This window comes from Callospermophilus lateralis, chromosome 3, assembly GCF_048772815.1.
Source record: "Callospermophilus lateralis isolate mCalLat2 chromosome 3, mCalLat2.hap1, whole genome shotgun sequence".
Taxonomy (NCBI): Eukaryota; Metazoa; Chordata; class Mammalia; order Rodentia; family Sciuridae; genus Callospermophilus; species Callospermophilus lateralis.
In genome coordinates, this window is record NC_135307.1 from 74,128,554 (window position 1) to 74,147,138 (window position 18,585).

Here is an 18,585-nt window from a genome sequence, read left to right on the forward strand (position 1 = left end):
TGACTGCCCCAGAAGGTTCTTTATGCCTGCCTCCTAGCTGCAAACTATACATGAGCCAGAAAACCCAGTGAGGAAAGGGCCCTCCACTCAGTCCTCCTCACCAAGAGAGAAGCAACTCTCCAGGGCACCTGCACAATGAAGGAGCAGCTTTACAAATAACACAATACAGAGTCTGCATGCTCTGCTCTCCCAAACAGGATTTCCAACTAATAAATCCAAAACATGAGCTCGGACGGTCACGGGGGTGGCATATAAATTATTAAAATGATGAAGATTTGTGTCTTCTTTTTCATCTGAGGGGGAAAAGTGACTTGCATTGTCTTTTAATATTTAAAATAGTAGTACATGAGCAGACAACTATTATGAGACAATAATTCAATTGAAGGGCATTCTGGTGTGTGTAAACCACTCAAGTTTCACCCTGTGGTAGTTTATTACATTATCAGAATCTGCTGATTGAATTACTTCCCTGCAGTGCTTCAGTTCTCTGCTTTTTCCCCATATAACATCTAATATTGATTATCAAGATGCTGTATTTGTCCTCTGGTATTTCACCATCTGATATCTTAGGATGCCTGTTTGCTAAGAATGTTTTTCAGAAACCCTGGGTCATATGCAGCTCCCAACATATGTCACTGAAAAGATTTCACTGCCATCACAGGAAGGTTAAAACTGTAAAACATAAAGCTATGCCAGTTTTCAGAAGGGTCTACATCAACTGAGTTTCACGAAAGCCTTGAAGTTCTCATCTGGTCCAAGTTAACACTCAGTGTAAGCAAATAAAAGACAGTTTTCCTGGACTGTTGTTGGCCTGTACTTTTTAGATTAGCTGAATGAGTGCCACTACTGGAACAACTTGTACAAAGTACTGTGAGCAAGGAGACAGAAGCTGTGAAGTTCTTTCCCCTTAATCAATACTAACAGGAAGATCAAAAGACAGAAAGAGAAAACTCCACATGTAGTAGCATTAGTCTCCAGGCAGATCCCAGGCTTTACTGGAGAGGGAAAACCCTCACAGCTCTTTCTCCAAGCTATGGGTCAAATTGAAATCCCTAAGTTATCATCACCAACAAAGACAAAGGCAAGACTTCAAGGGCTATGCCATACTGTGCAATCACAGAGCTGTTCTGTCGGGGAAGAATATCTCAATAAATCATCTTGGAAACTAGGGGAATAAACTTTGAATTCCTCTACATGACCAAGGCAGGTCTTCCTTGAAGTATTAATTCAACTGTAATAACATTCAGAAAAATAAGAAGGTAGATATTATGAGGATTAGTTTTTATTTCCTGGAAATCATACATTAATAATGTTTAAACATACAATACAAAAACACAATAAAAAAAAGCAAACTTTTTTCCCAAAAAGTTAATCTAGGCTGTGAATATAAGAAAAAAACTTTTTTGTAACCTTGCCAGTAACTTCATTAAAGGTGGGAAACTTTGTGTCATGTGTTTAATGAGAATACCCAGGATGCAAGTATTTGGCTAAAAAAAAAAAAAAAAGGTAATTAAAATAGTGCAAAACTGTTCCTGAACCTATACAGTAAAGGCAGGATCTAAGAACCACTGTGTTGGAGTCGGAAAGGCCTAAGTTCAAATCAGAGCTTAGTCATATGTCAGTCCAGGGATCTGGACAGGTTTCTCAGGCACCACGACTCAGTTTCCTAACTTGGAGTGGTAAGTGATGGCATCCACTTCCCTTATAGTACAGAGAAGTCAACACTCTGCACAGGACCTGGCTGAGAGAAAGCTCTCAAGGAAGGACAGATGCCATCATCATGACCTGTGTGAGCCAGCCCTCTAGGCACCTCCAAGAGGAAGCAGAATCAGGCCACTAAGGAGCAACTCTAACTGGAATTCCCTCATTTCAGTAGGAAAATAAATTAAAAAGCTCAGATCCTAAAACTTCCTCTCTAATGACGATTTTAAACTCAGGAAGCTTCACTTCAATTCAAAAGGAGTGGCACACCACAAGATAAGGCAAAGGTTGAGCAGAGTACACGGCCAGGGCAAGCAAATGGCAAAAACGAGAAATCTTCTCCGGTATATCATCAGAGGGCTGGTCTGGGGGTGAGACAGCAGGCCCACATGTCCCACACTACTGCTATAACAGCTCAGCAATAGAGAACGAAGGCAGTGGAGACCTGCAACAGAGCAAAGAACCTGCCCTAGACCAAAATGATGATCTGCACAAAGAGTACAAAATTTGCTGACACCCTGATCCTACTCCAACCTAAGTTTCCAACTTCATCTCCTTCCCAATTTCAACCTCCAGCAAAATTCCTCATGTTCCAAAAGCCCTTTGCCTTCATAACTACTGTTTTATAAAAATCCAGGTCACCCTTCAAAATTCTGCTCAAAGCCTGCTGCCCCGGGAAATCCTTTCCAATCTCCCAGCAATATACATGCCTCCCACCTTCACCTGGTAGAAGGAATCAGCTTCAGAGTCACATAGACTACCTTTCAACCAGGCTCTGCCACCCACAAGTGGAATGAACTTGGACAAGTCACTAAGCTTGAGCCTCACTGCCCACAAAACAAAAAACAGTTCATGGAACAACAACATAAAACACCTAACACAACCTGGCACACAATGCTCCCAGAATATCGGTTCCCTCCAACCATCCTTCCTCTGTTCCAGCCACAATTTATTGCTCCACATTTCCTCATATGACATGTGAGTTCTGGCACCCCTGGTCCCCTAATCATCATTATGAAGCAGCAACAGCATCACCTAGCACAAACCGAGTGGCTCACGTTTGGTGAACATGTTTAGACTGCTCAATTTCTGGATGTACAGTGGATTCCATTTTTAATTAGACATACCCATTCACAACAGATGAAATTTTATATATAGTCCCAAAAGTCTTACCATAGTTGTTTTAAAATCTAAAAGATTATGAAAGCTTTAAACTTTCAAAATATGTGATTTGGAAGTTTAATTTATCATTTTTTTAATTTTTTATTTTTATTTTTTTAGTTGTATATGGACTTGGTGCCTTTATTTGTTTTCATGTGGTGCCAAGACGGAACTCAGTGCCTCACACTTGTGAGGCAAGTGCCCTACACTGAGTTACAACTCCATCCCTGGAAGTTTAACACATAGTTGATCGATTTTAAAGGCAAAGTCTGGATTTTTCATTTCTCACTCTGATTAAAAATGAAAAATTCCCCCACTGGAAAGGTTTAGAAGTTACATTTGTCTCATCAGCTAACTACAACAGGAGTCCCTTTTCTTTCTATGGTGACATGTCCAGTTTGGAAGGAGGTGGTGGCTCCCATGCCTGCAGGTCCTTCCACCCATGGTGCTGTGCAGATGGCTGGCAGCAGCATTGCTAGGACACCTGGCCTCTTCTGTGAACAGAGTATACTGGCCCACCCAAAACTGGGAGCACCAGAACAATCTTCTGCCTTTGCTTATTTCTTAACTGACACAAAACTGTTCTCCATTTCAAGCATGAGACATGTGAAGTACTTCAGGAGCCATCCTACATTCTTACTGCCTGCAGTCACAGACAGGTACAACCAATATAAATGAGCTTTTCATCCTGTCATTTAACCACCTGACTGCAGTATTAAAACATTCTTTGGTTTACTTGGCACCCTATACCTGCAGAATGCTGATATATATTACTTCCCCTACTCAAATCTCTGCTAGTTCTATTATTTCATGTCAGGTGACCTTTAATAGCCTGAAAATCTGTGTCATGCACTTAGCTGTCCTGGGTGAAAGCTGCTTATGTGGGAGTCTCCCAGAATCATGGTTCTCGGCTCAGCTGGGCTATTCAACTGCTCAGTGAATTGTGGGAGACTGTACTGATTACGGAGGAGGAATGCACGGAAACCTGCAGGTGACTTGCATGTGATAAAATCACCCCACAAATGCTTTTGTCAGCCAAGACTTTCAAACCACACAGTACATGTTTGGAATAACTCATCCAAAAGGCTGAAAATGTGCACATTAAAGTAATTAATAATCTGAAAGAAGCAAAAAAATTCAATAAGAAATGAGTGAATTTATTTCATGTTAGAGTTGTCAAATCTGACCACAGAACCATTTGCATACATAGTATTCTGGTGCTTTGTCTACTACAATATAACAAATCCCCTGTAAACAAGTGTTTTTAAACAACTGCTGCTTATCTGCTTTCATTTGGGTAGAGGTTGGTGGAAAGAGCTCATCTTTGTTCTGTATGATATGGGTTCGCAGCATGATGGGCCAAAGGACCCATGATGGTTTCAATCACAGGTCTGCTGCCTCAGCTGAGATGGCTGGAATGGCTGTGGGATGGAAGAACTTCTCCTCCCCTTTTATAATCTCTCATCTGCCAGAGCAACTACCTTCAGCAAGGTAGTCAGACTTTTGTGATAAGTCAGCTGTCGCTGCCCTCTAACAGAACATTTTGGTATGAACTGTAACCCCTTAAAATTCTTATGAAGTATTAACTCTCAGAAAACCAAAGTTAAAATGAGGTAACACTGGAAGGTCCTAATCCAGTATGACTAGTGTTATAAGAAAAGAGGCACCAGATATGCATGCACAGTGAAAAGGCCATGTAAGGACAGTGAGAAAGTGGTCATCTGTGAGCCAAGGGCAGAGGTCTCAGGTGCCTGCTGACACCTTAATCTTGAAATGCACCCTCCAGAACTGTGAGAAAATAAGTTTCTGTTGTTGAAGCCCCCAGCAAGTTGTATTTTATTATGGATACGGAGGGCAAAGACAGGCTACAACATCCCTTAAGGCAACACCCAGAAGCTACACAGCATCACTTGTACCAAGTGGAGGGATCAATGCAATTGCAGAACCAGACCTGTTTCAAAGAGAGGATTCTTCTGATGGGAGGTCTGGAACGCATACACAGGGATAGGAGGAACTCTCACTGGCTGGGAAAAACATGAGATGAAGTAAAAAACCTGAATTGCCTATATGATCTCCAACCATCTACAACACCAAATAGAAAAACTGGGTAATCTTCACCTTAGTAACTCAGTCTTTATTACAGTTCTTTCACAGATGGCTTGAAGGGTCAAACAACTGAATGCTTACCAAGTGAAAATAGTTTGAATGTGTGAAAAACTATCTTGAGAAGTATAAGGACCTAGTCTGCATAATTTTCTGGGATCTGGTGTGAAAGCACATATTCCTTTGTGTCTATGGTCCTTGTACAGAAATGACCTTTACTCAAAGTAATCAATCAAGTGCCTCAGGAAAATTTAATTGCACACCTATCACAAGTTCTCATTACAATGAGAGTGTTCTACAAATGAGGAGCAGGAAGCGGGAGAAGCAGGTACAAATGAGGAGGGAGGAAGAGCCGCCCAGGCTCCTCAGAAGCACTTGGCAATAGTAAACCCCGTTTCCTACCAATAGTCTAGAAACTAAACATACAACCGCCTGCTGTGGTTGGATTCTGTTAAACTGGTACTAATTAGAATGGAAGTATAAAGCTTGAAATAATGATTTCTTATCCTAAAAACAGATTCTGCATGAGCAGAAAAGCAGGGAATAAGCAGAGTTAAGTGTTTGAGAGTGAGAAGCATTATGTGGATGGCTGCAAAGAAAACCTCAATCGAGACTTAAACCCACTGCTGAAAATACCCGATGCATATTTATTAGGTTTATCATCTAAGAGTCTTGTATGCCACAGTATCTCCAGCCATCATTAACAGGCATTAATGGCCACAGCCTTTCAATGCCACCATGGCACTGCAATGCAGTTCACAGCAGCTGGTGGAATTAGAACAGATGGCCCACTTCCCTTCAAGGCAGAACTTTCTGCAGGTGACAAAATGACTGTTAGGTAACTCATGAAAAGAAAAACAAACAGAAGTTGAAATTGGAATAGATGATGTCAGTAAAGTAGCTTAGTATCTTGGGGAATCTTTAACGTGAGCCCTATAGGCTGGCAGGATTGTTCATAGAAGTGCAACTGTACTACAGAAGCAGTGTTCCTTCCAAATTAAGAAACATCTATTAAACCTGGTGTCACCTGTGTCAAGCAGGGGGCTGGGGTGTGTCCCTAAAAATCCATTTCCTAAAGACATCCATGAATGCTCACTGTGTGCCAGAAAGGTGTGCCCACAATCCACAGAGGGTGGAGTCAGGCAGGCATCCCTGACCCCAAGAGCAAACTCCAAGGGAAGACAGTTTCAATGAACTCTGGTAGAATGTAACTATCACTCTGGGCTGGTGGCAAGTGGCACTATGCACTGAACCATGTCTATGTGGAGGAACAGTAAGTATGTGTCCTTACAACTGTTTGTTCTTCTATATTCCCTTTGTAGACAGATTATACATTTTGCTTCTTAACTAATGGAATATTCAGTATCTTTTGGCTGTAAGAGCAGAACCCCCTCTAAGTGGCTGAACCAGAAAAAAAAAAAGTGTAAATGAACACTGAAAAAAACGGGGACTCCCAAAAGACATAGGATTATTTCTTTAGGAAAGCTTTTCCTGATTATTCTATTTAAAAGCACCGCAACCTTATCACTACCACTTTACCCTGCTAGTCCCCTCAGCCCTTCCCATCAGCTTTCCTTCTCCCTATCTTGCTGTATTTTCTTCACAGCACTCTCTGAAATTCCACTTTCTATCTACCTGCTTGCTTGCCATCTCTCCCAATAAAGGTGAGATAAATGAAGGCAGGCAGGGACGGTGCCTGTAACCCAGCATCAGGATCAGAGAACAGGACTGATCCCCAGCCAGCACTCTCTGGTAAACCACACAAAACAAGGGACAAGAGAGGCAACTCAGTCTCAAGAGGAACAGGCAGTAGGACCTGGAAGCCAGATAGCCGCCTCTGGCTCACACTCCATTCTTTGCCTTGGTGGGCTCTAGCCCCAGTTCCTCCCTCCATCTCCACTGTGTTCTCTTGGTTGAAGGCTTTGCCTGCACCCCTCTCACTTCTGAAAACCTTGTGATAGTCTCCCACACCCTTAGAATGAAGTTCAAAACCCTTCCAATAGTTTATAAGCCCCTCCTCACCTACCTCCATCTCATCTTTCCCATTATTTTATTCAATAACACTTTTCTAGCCATTCAGGGCTCCTCCCTGCTTTTTAAAGGAGCTACATGCAGCAGCTTGCCCATAGGTCTTAGCATACTCTTTCTAGAGCTCTCTTGCCCATGAAACTTCATGTGGGCCACCCCCTCTGCATTCAGGCAGAGGTTATGTGAGCCTACTGACATACCAGGATCACAGCCTTTCACTCTCCCCAACTAGGCTGTAAATTCCACAGTGGCTGTAACCATGCCTGTCTGTGTATCCCTTAATGCCAAACCTGACAAACATTTATATGTACTGAATATTTGGATAATACATACACACTATACATCAGCAGTTGCTCACTTAAGAGTTATGACAAGAACATCTAGCAATTCACCAGAGCAGTGAATCCGTCTGCCTTGTCCCAGCTGTATTCCCCGAACCTAGAAGATACCCAGTGAATATATGCTGAATGAATAAATTTCTGGCTTGCCTACTGTGACTCCACCCCTTCTCTCCCACTTGAGGAAAGATCAGAATGCATGTAGGTAAAAATGCCATTACTAAAACATCCCTGAATCATTTGAAAGATCCATACTTTATTACATGTCATAAATTACTGGCTACATACCTCAAGACTGATCATGAGGTGGCTGAGATAGTGGTTGAGAACAGCTGGTTTAGGCAATGCTAAGAAATATGAAGCACTTTCTGCTCTTATTATTTTATTTTCCAGAAGATGGTGACAATAAGCTCAGTAAGAACTAATAACTGAATCATTCAAACCTTCACTTTTCTTTTTGTAAAGTAGATTACTGCACACCCCAGGAGAAACCTTTAATTAACTCAAAGATGTTAGAAATTCCTTCTCACAGTTATTTTTCTCCCATAGCAATGAGGTCCACCAGTTGCTGTTGTCTTCATTCAAAAGCCAACTACAGCCTCACATGCTCTTTTCAGGGAGGCCACACTGCCACCCCTGCACAGCAGTCACAGAACAATGGCTCCAAGTCCAAAACATCAGTGTCACCCCAATACAGCAACTGCTATGTTTTATTCTGTTCTGGTCTTCTATGTCTGCGTTTTATCTTTCAGGTAAAATGTCTGGTCAAGTTGCTAGAACTTGAATCAAGCTGCTTTTATTTGTTTATAAAAAGCATCCCCAAATGATCACATGATGAAATATGACCCAAAGTGAAAAGTTCTAATAAAAATTCCAGCGTTGTTGTGTTAAAGAAACAAATAAATCTGAGAAAGTCAGACCAGAAGCCACAAAGTCACACAGAGAGCAACATATTCCAAACAAGGCTAAAGTTAGTAAAGAAAAATATAGCAACCAAAGTCAGTAACATCATAACCCTTAACAGCCTACAGAATGAGACACTATGTCCACACAAACAGATCTGAACTCTTCAGATCACCCCTCATGCTAAGTGACAACAAAGATTTTGTTTTATTAAAAAAAAAAAAAAACAGTTCAAAGGCTTTTAAGTCTATAAAAGATACTAGTGTTTGAAGTCTATGTGCCCAAATTAGAGTGGAGGATCAGAAAATAAGAAGTGTCAGGATACATTTTAAGGTTCCTTATTATCACCAAAGGGAGGCAGAATCAAGGCAAAGTCTCTACGGAATAACAGAAAAACATATAAAAATTGGGGATCACCTTTTAAAAAGAAAGACACATAACTTCTTCAAGCAATAGTCCTTTTTGTTTTATTTAACAGGCAACTGCACTATCCAAAGGAAACAAGGCAGGTATCTCTCCTCTTTAGTAGTGCTTAATATTTCCACTAAGATACTTAACTTCATTTTATCAGTAATATTTATAAACTTCATTTGTAAAGGATCTTAAGCTCTTTTTGTGCCAAGGATCTCTTTGGTAGTCTGATGAAGCCTATTCAACTCTGCTCAGACAAATGGGTTTTTTCAATGTATAAAATAGAATACCAAAGAAATCAGTTACACTAAGTTATCCAAGTAGTTTTAAATTGTAAAAAATCATACATGTACTTCTATGTTGAGGCATTAAATGACAAGTCTAGCAGTAGACCTTTTTGTTTCATATGCTGATAATAAAGCAAAATGCTACATACATCTGAATACAATGTCTGAATTAATAAATACAATGAAAATAAAGATGTGTTTTTCTCCTGTTCACATGTGTAGATTCCTTGAATTCCATCTGTGGACCCTCAGTTAGGAACCCTTGGCTGAGATACATTTTGAGAAGCATCTAATGAAAATGTATTACAAAATGTATTATCCATTCAACTATGAGGTGAGGGGAACTAAGCATTATTTTTCCAAAAACCATGATGGGCCATTAGTCAGCAAGAGAGCTGCATGCTTCAAATTGAATCTAAAAAGGGTACTTTGAGGGGCTGACAGCACTGGGAAACAGTATATACAGTGACCCAGCTCAACCAGGAAGAAGTAGGAACTCGAAAAAAATCTCCTTTCCAAATCCCCAGTTTGTGAATAATAAAAGGGCTGAATATATACCAACACCTCTTAAGCCCGTTCCAGTCCTAAATTCTACCATTAGATTATCTCCTCCTTATGCTAGAATTTCAATCTATTTAGCTTGACTTCAAACCATCTTTGCCTTTCTTAAATTTGAGACAGCAAGTTTTACCCAATTTGAATGTTCTCATGCATAACCTACCACCAAGAAATCAAGTATATGTATAATATTAATTTTTTAAGCCTGTTTTATGTATGTCTACTTCATAAAAAACAAACACAGCATTAGCCTTTCTTTTACAGATGCAGGATGTGTGCCTATTCGAATTCTAGTACCCTCACTTTAATACATAAAAATCAACAAATGTCAAGCAACTTGGACAATGTAACTTAACTATACATTTTCTACATTTGAGCCAATGACAAAATTCCAGAGTACAGACCAAGGGTTTTTGATGAAAACCTAATCCAATCATATTTTGTTATTGCTAAAAAAAACAGGGAGGAAGTAAGTCAAAATCACAAAGCCACATGACAAGAATGCAGGACTTGAATCAGGTTCCCTAACTGTGAATGTTTGCTGTTCCCACCCCACTCAACTGCCTCTCAAATCCTAAGCCACTTCCCCAACCTTAAAATGTTAGTCAAGTTTAAAATTAAGAGCAAGAAACACCCAATGAGTAGACATTTTCCTGCACATTCAATTAATTAGTGGGCACAACAAAAAAATGTGGCTGGAATTATGAAAAAATTTAAATTTCACTAATCTGACAAAAAGTTATAACCCCAATAAAATCCTAACTACATAGGATTGATTAATATTGTAACAAATAAAAAGATGCAGAATACTGTATAAAGATACAGATATCTATCAACCTTTTGGCCTGACCTCTAGAATTTCCTGGTAAGATTTTACTATGAAATTCAGAAGACAGCATAGAGGGACAGTCACAACAACTTTTAGAAAATGCAAACAAAAAACAATATACTGTATAAGCAAAGAATTCCATCAATAAAAAACACTAAGCATTTTTAACCTCAAAAATAACAAGCAAGAAAATCTAATAGATTATTTACACACACACACACACACACACACACACACACACACACATATATATATATATATCTCCTAGAAAATCAGACATGCAATGGTGATAGTGATTGTTCTTTGAATGTTATTGTTGTTTTAAAAGGGAAGACACTGTCTCAAGTCCTGAGATTAGGATATAATTCAATAAGGGCCTCTTTAAAATACCCACTTATTCACTATTTTACCTTTTCTGTAAAGTTTAATATTGCTAGAGTCAGAAACCTACTCTCAAACAAAGACAATTCAAGTTATATAAAAAACAACTAGCATCTTCTACTCATACTTTACTTTCTCAGAAAGACCTTCCCTGACTTACCTGAAGAAAGCAAAATCCAGCAGTCACTCTTTAACCAATTTTCTGTTGAGAATTTGGCAACACCTGAAGTTGTCATTTATTAATTTATTCACTTTTTTTTTGTCCTGTTTATGCCTGACACTCCACACTAAACTGAAAGTTCCTGGTTCACTGCTGGATCCTCAATGCCTAAACAGAGCTGGCACAAATAGGTGCACAAATAACTTCTGCCTGTCTGACCCCAACTGTCAGGTAAGCAGCAGCAATGTCAGACTTAATGTCTCCTGGAAAGCATTAATAAAAGGCAGTTCATATACAACTAGCAATGGATTTACATAGCCTACTTTGGAATAAGCCCATGACACCAGGACAATCCAGAATATAAATCCTTTTGCTGGCTTTGGAATGCCCTTCACTTCCAACTATGAACACAAAATCTCCTCCAGGCCCACTCACTGCTGTTCTGAAACATCTCAACAATGATTGCCTCAAAAGGAAATAATTAAATAAAGTTCTGGCATAAGTTAATCTTCCGTGTCAAGTTCACAGTGTTAAACATACTTTGAAGCCAGCAACACAAAGAAATCAAAACTTCACAAAATTAGGTTGGATTGAAGTTACATAAGACAGACCAAACTGTGGCTTTTTCTCTGTCACTCCTCCTTCTGTCTAGAGAACCCTAATATCTGTCTTTTTAAGTGCAATTACTATGCAGGTGTGAAAAACGCTTAGCTGCAGACAGTTTCAAGACCAGTAATGGGATTTCCAGCACTATCCCATTTACTACTCTAGCAACAAAGTGAGGAAGAGTAGGCAGCTGTCTCTGGGAGCTTCTCTTTAATATTATCTTTAAGTTGGCATTTACTTCAAGTTATCAAGACACGTTTCTCCAAGTCCCATAAGTCTTTCCATAGCTAGGACTTCTCACATGTGTGCTAAACCCACCTATCAGCACTCACGGTGCTCTGAATACAAGTCTTTCAACAGAGGAAGACAAAAGCGCGGGTTCCCAGGAGCGGCACATCCAAAGGGAAAAATAATCCTTTCTCCTCCAACACTAAAGCCAAGCTGCTCCTTCTCCCGAGTTTCCTTCACTTTTCTCCTCCCCCTTCCACTCCCCTTTCACTGCCCACTTTATCCTGCTTTAATCCCGCGAAGCCTCTCTCCTGGTTTATTAAGGGTAAACAATAGAAATGTCACAAGGAAAATCAGGAAGTAGATGAAGTCTCTAATTGCTGCCGTTTAACGATTGTAGATAATTACTATCTTCAAAATGTGGTTTTCACCAGCGGAGAGGGAGCAGAGGCGGCAGGCTCGCTCCCTGCCGCTGCCCAGCCGCCAGGAGGGCATCCACGAGGCCGAGGCCCCGGGCTGGGGGCTGGAGGAATGCGGTCCCGCGCCCGGTGTCCAGGCCCCTCAGGGCAGCGTCCCTGCTCGTCCCCTCCCTGCTCTGAGAAGCCAGGGCTAGCCTGCCAGCCTGGGTCACAGACAGTTCACCGCCCGCGGCGGTCACCATAACAATATGCAAAACGCAGCCCCACTGTCCGCGGCGGCGCGAGCCCACAGCCCGCACTCGGGGTTCCGAAGACGGGTGCTCCGGGCCAAGGGTCCTCGGGAGACTAAGAACCCCCAGGGGCAGCGGCGGCTGGCTCCCCAGCTTCGGAAAGCGACCCCACGAGGTGCCCGAGCTCCTGTTCACCCTCCCCGGCCCCCGAGAGGGCAGCCACACGCGAGAAGTCAAGCCCTGGCCCACGCGGACCCGCCGAGGACTGGGTCCGGGAGGGCCACGCAGTGCCCCGCGGGGTCGCCCGAGTCGCTTCCGCGCGCGCCGCACATCCCGGCGCCCGCCGCAGCGTCCCGCGCGCCCGGACCGGAGCATCCCGGCCTCTGGCGAGCCGCTCCCGCCGCCTCAGCGGTCCCCAGAGAGCGCCCGAGCCACCCCGCGGGCCCACTCGGGGACGCTCGCCGCCCGCCCTCTGCCCGGACTCACCCCAGTACCACCAGCTCCCCGTATTTCACCGGCTCCTTATTGGGGGCGCTGGGCTCCTCCTGGCCCGGGGAAAACATGGAGCCCCGCTCGGCCGCCGCCGCCGCCTCCGCCGCGATCCCCGCCGAGTCCGCGCCGCCGCTACAATCCCATCCCGAGAAGGGGGTGAGCGCGCCGGGGAAGGGCACCGCGGCCAAGGGGGCGCGGGGCGGCCAGTCCCGCTGCTGCTCCGTCGTGGCTGCGCGTTTGCCCGCCTGGCTCCCCGGAGCTCCGCGCGCCGCGGCCGCCCCGAGCCAGAGCCGGCAACAAATGGGACCGGGCAGCAGGGGGACCTGCCCGCGCCGAGCGCCGAGCGCCGAGCGTCGCCGCCACTGCAGCCGCCGCCGCCGCCGCCGAAGCCCCGCGGGAGGGAGGGAGGGAGGGAGCGAGCGCGAGAGGCGGGGTGGGCGGGGGCCAGAGCGCGGAGCCGCCCCGCCGGCGCGGGCAGGTGGGGGGCCCCGCCCTCGAGAGCGCCACCGCCCCCCGCCCTCCGACCCCGCCCCCAGCGCGTGGGGCCGCCCGCGCCCCCTCCCCGCCCCCACGGGCGGCCCTGGACTGGCCCCGTGTTATGTAAACATAGAGTAAAAGGGAAGGGGAGTTCTTAAAGGAGCAGCTCTGTTTTTCTCCTTACTTCCTTCTCTAAAGTTGGCGAGCGGGGTCCTCAGCCCTCGCCGCCGGGGACTTCAGCGGCTGGGGGCTGCGCAGGAGATGCGGGAAGCGTGTAGTCAGGATTCCCAAGCCTAGCGGACGTTTTCCCAGGATTAGACGGAAATAAAGAACTTCCTTGCTGTGTCAGAGCATTGGCTTTCTGCGTGTCACTGCGACCCGGCTTACATCTGGAAGTGTCGCACACACGCACCTCCTTTCCAAAGAAGTTTTTTTTTTTTTTTAATCTATTTTCTATGCACTTTCCTACGATTCCCTAAGGAATTTAGGAGGAAATTACCTAAGTGGATTTTTTTTTTTTTGGTGACTATAAATATTCCTTTTTATTATGGTTTAGTCAATGCACTGTTTGCTTTTTATATTTTTAAATAGTTACTACTATGGCATTAAAATATTGTAGGCTATAACAGTTTTACTGACTGCTGTTTTTCATCATACGGAATTTTATTAAATATTTTAACATTTATTAAACACTCATAACATGCTAGAGACTCTATAGACTATTGTCAGTCGCTGCCTCTCAAAACTGTTAAATATTTAAAGAAATAAATAGTGCAGAAGCTACCCTGTGTGTAAACAGCGACTGATTGGCTATGACCTAGAGAAGAAATAATTGCATCTGTAACCTTCCATTCTGCTGTTCAACACCCTTCCTGTAACATTCTCTGACAGGTTATCACTGTAGTAACAATGAAGCTTTTGATAGTTTTATTTCAGTTAGTAACTGATTTTTTTAAATTGAGGCTTTAGCAATAAATCATTCCAAAGTGACACAAGCTGCACCATCAATAAGCCAAAAATAAATTTTATTAAACAGTTAACTTATTTCCACTAATTACTGGAATCCTGTACCTAAACTGAAAATGGCTATACTGCATGTTTTACATACTTTTTATATTTTTATGTTATAAAGAGTTTGTTATGATTTTAACAAACCATCATTCACTGAAGGGTTGAGTTCTTTCTCCTCACACCAGTGTTGGTGTGATTTCTACCTAAATTTCTGCTTGGTTTCTGCTTGTTTTCATCTATCCTATGCTCCAACTTACCATGTAGATGTATAACTATCAAAGATCTGTCAGAATCATGCTGCAGTTTTGCAGTCCCCACGGTACCTGGAGCTGTCATCCTAACTACTAAAGGTCTATTCTAGTGCATCTACTGATCTCTAGGCTACAATTACCTCGTTCTCTCTTGGCATGCTGTGCTTTTGTGCATTGCATTACACTGTTCTGGCTCCATTTCTTCCTTGCTGTGCTCTGCATCTGCTGTTAGGAAGATGGAAACAAATATTTATTAACCTCCTACTAAGTTCCAAATACTAAACTGTGAGCATCCCACCGTCTGTCCCAGTCTTCCTCGAAAGCCCTGTCCATTCTAACTACCTGCATAGGGCACCCATGACTTCCAGAGGGGCATCTTTCTTATCCCCCAGAGAGTCTTTGAGCATTTTTATAGTGCTCCATCAGGTTTGTCTTTATCAGAGTTACTTACAGGTAGTGTTGCTTTGAATGAATTTTTCTCTCAATGGAAGCTTTTTATAGGAGGCAGCTCAGAGCTTATGAGTAGATCTGCTCTGTCATGTCTCTCTTTATGCTGAAAGCTTCCTACTGGTAAGAGCAAGCCTATTGATCAGGGTTTAGGAATACATACAGACTCCATGCATGAAAATCCAAATGAGATAATGAACTGAGTGAAGACTGTGGTATACTGGTGGTCTGTGACAATGACAGCTTACCCTTGATAGATTTAATCTTGTTTAAAAACCCCAAATCCTGATTATGTCAAAATTTCTCAATTTTAAACTGCCAGCAACACATTTAAGCTTCCCCCACCAACCACAGTACACACACCTTTAAATATCTCATAGGCCCACCAAAACCATGTCAAGTTTCTAAGTTGTACCCAAAATCTCCAAATTGACTTTCTCTGATTTCAAGGAAACATATGAGTAAAAGTAAAAGAACACTTCTCAAGTGGCATCAAATAGGAGGACTGGGGCCATGGCAGTAAACTTGATTTTCTCAGAATTGATGGCTTATGTCCCTAAAGAAGCCAGCTTGCACCTCTCTTGGCCCATCCCTTATTCATTATCTGCTCACAACCCAAACCAATTGAAACATGACCCCCACCATCCCAGCTAATATTAGGAATCTGATTGTAGCATGAATTTATCCTCTCTTGAATGTAATTGTTTTAGTTAGTAGCTCCAGGCTGGTGGGACAATCTGGCTGTGCCATCTGCCAATCCACTGAAAGCCATGGTGGGTTTGGCTGTCCTTGCTGCCAGGACAGACCCTTCCCTACTCTTCCTGTTGGTCATGCCATTAATGTCCCTGCAGACCACTCTCCTGAAGAGGATGCACACGGTATCCCACAGTGGGAACCCAATGATATTTCCTTGGGCTACCAGAAGCCATATGTTTACTATACAGACAATGTAATGCTCTCTCTTGCTTTCTCTCCTGATATGCCTCCTCTTTTGCTTTAGAATTAAAAGATTTAGTGGAAAAGTTTGTTTATTTTAACCAAACCTTAAGTAAAATCAGTAAAATACCTCCAAGTATTTCTAGCATGAAGAGTTTAATTTTTGGTCACTGTACATTTTATCTCCTATATTTATGTTTGCAAAGAGTAAAGAGTAAATACAGTTTGAAAAATATAGATTTGATCAGGATATAATATATTTTTCTGTGGATAAAACCTTATATTACTCTTTCAATCAGGAAACAAAAAGATTTTTCCATCTTTTTGTTTCCTGATTGAAAGAGTAATGTAAGTTCTTTGTCAAAAGTTTGGGAAACATGGGAAAAGGATTTTTTTAAAACCCTTGTCTTAAACCATCCATAACCTCCTTACTCAGAAATAACCCCCCCTTTTTTTCATTTCTGTGTATTTTGTACATCTTTTTCTCTTTCTTTGACAATGTGGTGATAATACTCTGTGTAAATATCTCTTATGAAGTTTGTTATCCTAGCTTTTTCCACTTAGTGTTATGCTGTAAAAAGTTTTCTGTTGTCACTAAAACCTCATAAACCTTTAAAATAGTAATTATCAACATTTATTAACCATGCTCCTTTTATGGGACATTTGGAGGAGTTTTAAATTTTGCTATTATAAATAATAAACGTATTTATATTTGCTGTTATTTCTTAAAAGCAGATTTCTACAAGTAAAATTTTTACATCAAAGGGTATAAACATTTTTAAGACCTTTTGATGTGTACTTCCAAAGTGTTTTTCAAAACGGTTGTGCCTGCCAATTTATCCTGTAACTAGCACTAAATGAGAACCTGCCTAAGGGAACTCTCACCAGCATTTTAAAATTCTTACTAATTTGACAGGTGATAATTTTTATTTGCATTTCTGTGATTATTATTATGCAGGGCATTCACTATTTTTATTGTGGTAAAGAAAATACAGAATCTGAGACCTACCCTCTTAATAGATTTTTAAGTGTACACTACAGTTTTGTTAATTATCAACACCATAGTCTGTGGCAGATTCTAGAATTTTTTCATCTTGCATGACTGAATCTTTATACCCTTTGAACAGCAACTCTCCTTTTCTCCCTCTAGCCCCTGGCAACCACTATTCTACTTTCTACTTTGATGAGTTTGATTATTTTAAATACCCCGTATAAGTGAATCACACAGTATTTGTCCTTCTGGGGCTAGGTTATTTTACTGAGCACAATGGCCTCCACGTTCATGTTGAAGCATATGAAAGGATTTCCTCCTTCTCATGGCTGAATAGTATTCCATAGTATGTATATACCACATTTTCTTTATCTATTCATCTTTGATGTACATTTAGAGTGGCTTTTGAAAATAATGCTGCAATGAATATGGGAGTACACATATCTCCTTGAGATCTTGATTTCAATTATTTTTGGATAAAAACTCAAAAGTGAGGATTCTGGCTCACATGGCAGTTACATTTTTAATTTTTTGAGGAACCTCCGTACTGTTTTCCATAGCAGATACACCTTTTACATTTTTACAAGCAGTGTACAAGGGTTCCAAATTTTCCATGTCCTCAACAAAATTTATTATCTGTTATGTTTTATTTTATAAGGCCATCTGAACAGATTTGAGGTGATATCTCATTGTGGATTTTTGGTGGGGGGCAGTAATACTGGAGATACTGGAGACTTAACCCAAGAGCAATTTACCACTAACCTACATCCCCCAGACTCTTTTTTTTTTCCTTTCTTTTTTTTCTTTTTTTGAGACAGGGTCTCACTAAGTTTCTGAGGCTGGTCCCAAACCTGCCATCTGCCTGATTCATCCTCCCAAGCCGCCCGTGCCAGGCTTCACCTCACTGTGTTTTCGTATGTATTTCCCTGATGATTAAGGATATTGAGCATCTTTTGATCTATTTTCTATATGTCTTCCTCAAAGAAATATTAAGTCCTTTGCCTATTTTTCAATCAGTTTTTTTGGTAGGGGTTTTGGTGGAGTTTGTTTCTATTGAATTGTAGAGGTTTCTTATATATTTTGGAAATTAACCCCTTCCAGATATATAGATTGCAAAAATTTTCTCCCAGAAGTTTTTTAGTTTGATAGAGTTTCACTTGCCTGTTATTGCTTTTGTTGCCTGTACTTTTGGTGTCATAATCCAGGAAATCATTGGCAAGATGAATGCTATGAAAATTTCCCACTTTTTCCTTCTGAGAATTTTACAGTTTGAGATCTTTCAAGTCTTTAATCCTTTTTGAGTTGATTTTTGTAAATGGTGTAAATAAGAAGTCCAGTTTCATTCCTTTGAATTTCTATATCCAGTTTTTCAAACACCATTTGTTGAAGAGACTATCCTTTCCCTAGAGTGTATTCTTAGCACCCTTGTCAAAAATTAGCTGACCAAATACATATGGTCCACGTTATGTATTTGTCTGTTTTCCATTTCTGTATCAAAATACATGAACTGGATAATTTGTAAAGAAAAGAAGTTTATCGTTCAGTTCTGGAGATCTCGGAGCTTGACACCAGCTTCTCCTTAGTCCTGGTGAGATGACATTACAATAGGGTGAACATGTGCAAGAGGGAAAGATCAC

At 41.7% G+C, this 18,585-nt stretch overlaps 1 protein-coding gene across 2 annotated transcripts in view; it reads right to left on the bottom strand.

The window, feature by feature from the left end:
* Window positions 1-13,645, bottom strand: part of Peli2 (pellino E3 ubiquitin protein ligase family member 2) — a 174,884-nt gene extending 161,239 nt beyond the window's left edge. The window contains exon 1 of one of the 2 annotated variants that reach the window (XM_076850452.2): window positions 13,497-13,645. Coding sequence is in view for 1 of the 2 variants with exons in the window: in XM_076850451.2 (XP_076706566.1) it covers window positions 12,830-12,906 (77 nt within the window). In the remaining variant the exon portion in view is untranslated. Of the gene's footprint in view, window positions 1-12,829; window positions 13,163-13,496 lie in introns of those variants that run through there. The other variant, XM_076850451.2, reaches the window with a different exon arrangement.
* Window positions 13,646-18,585: the final 4,940 nt, after the last annotated feature.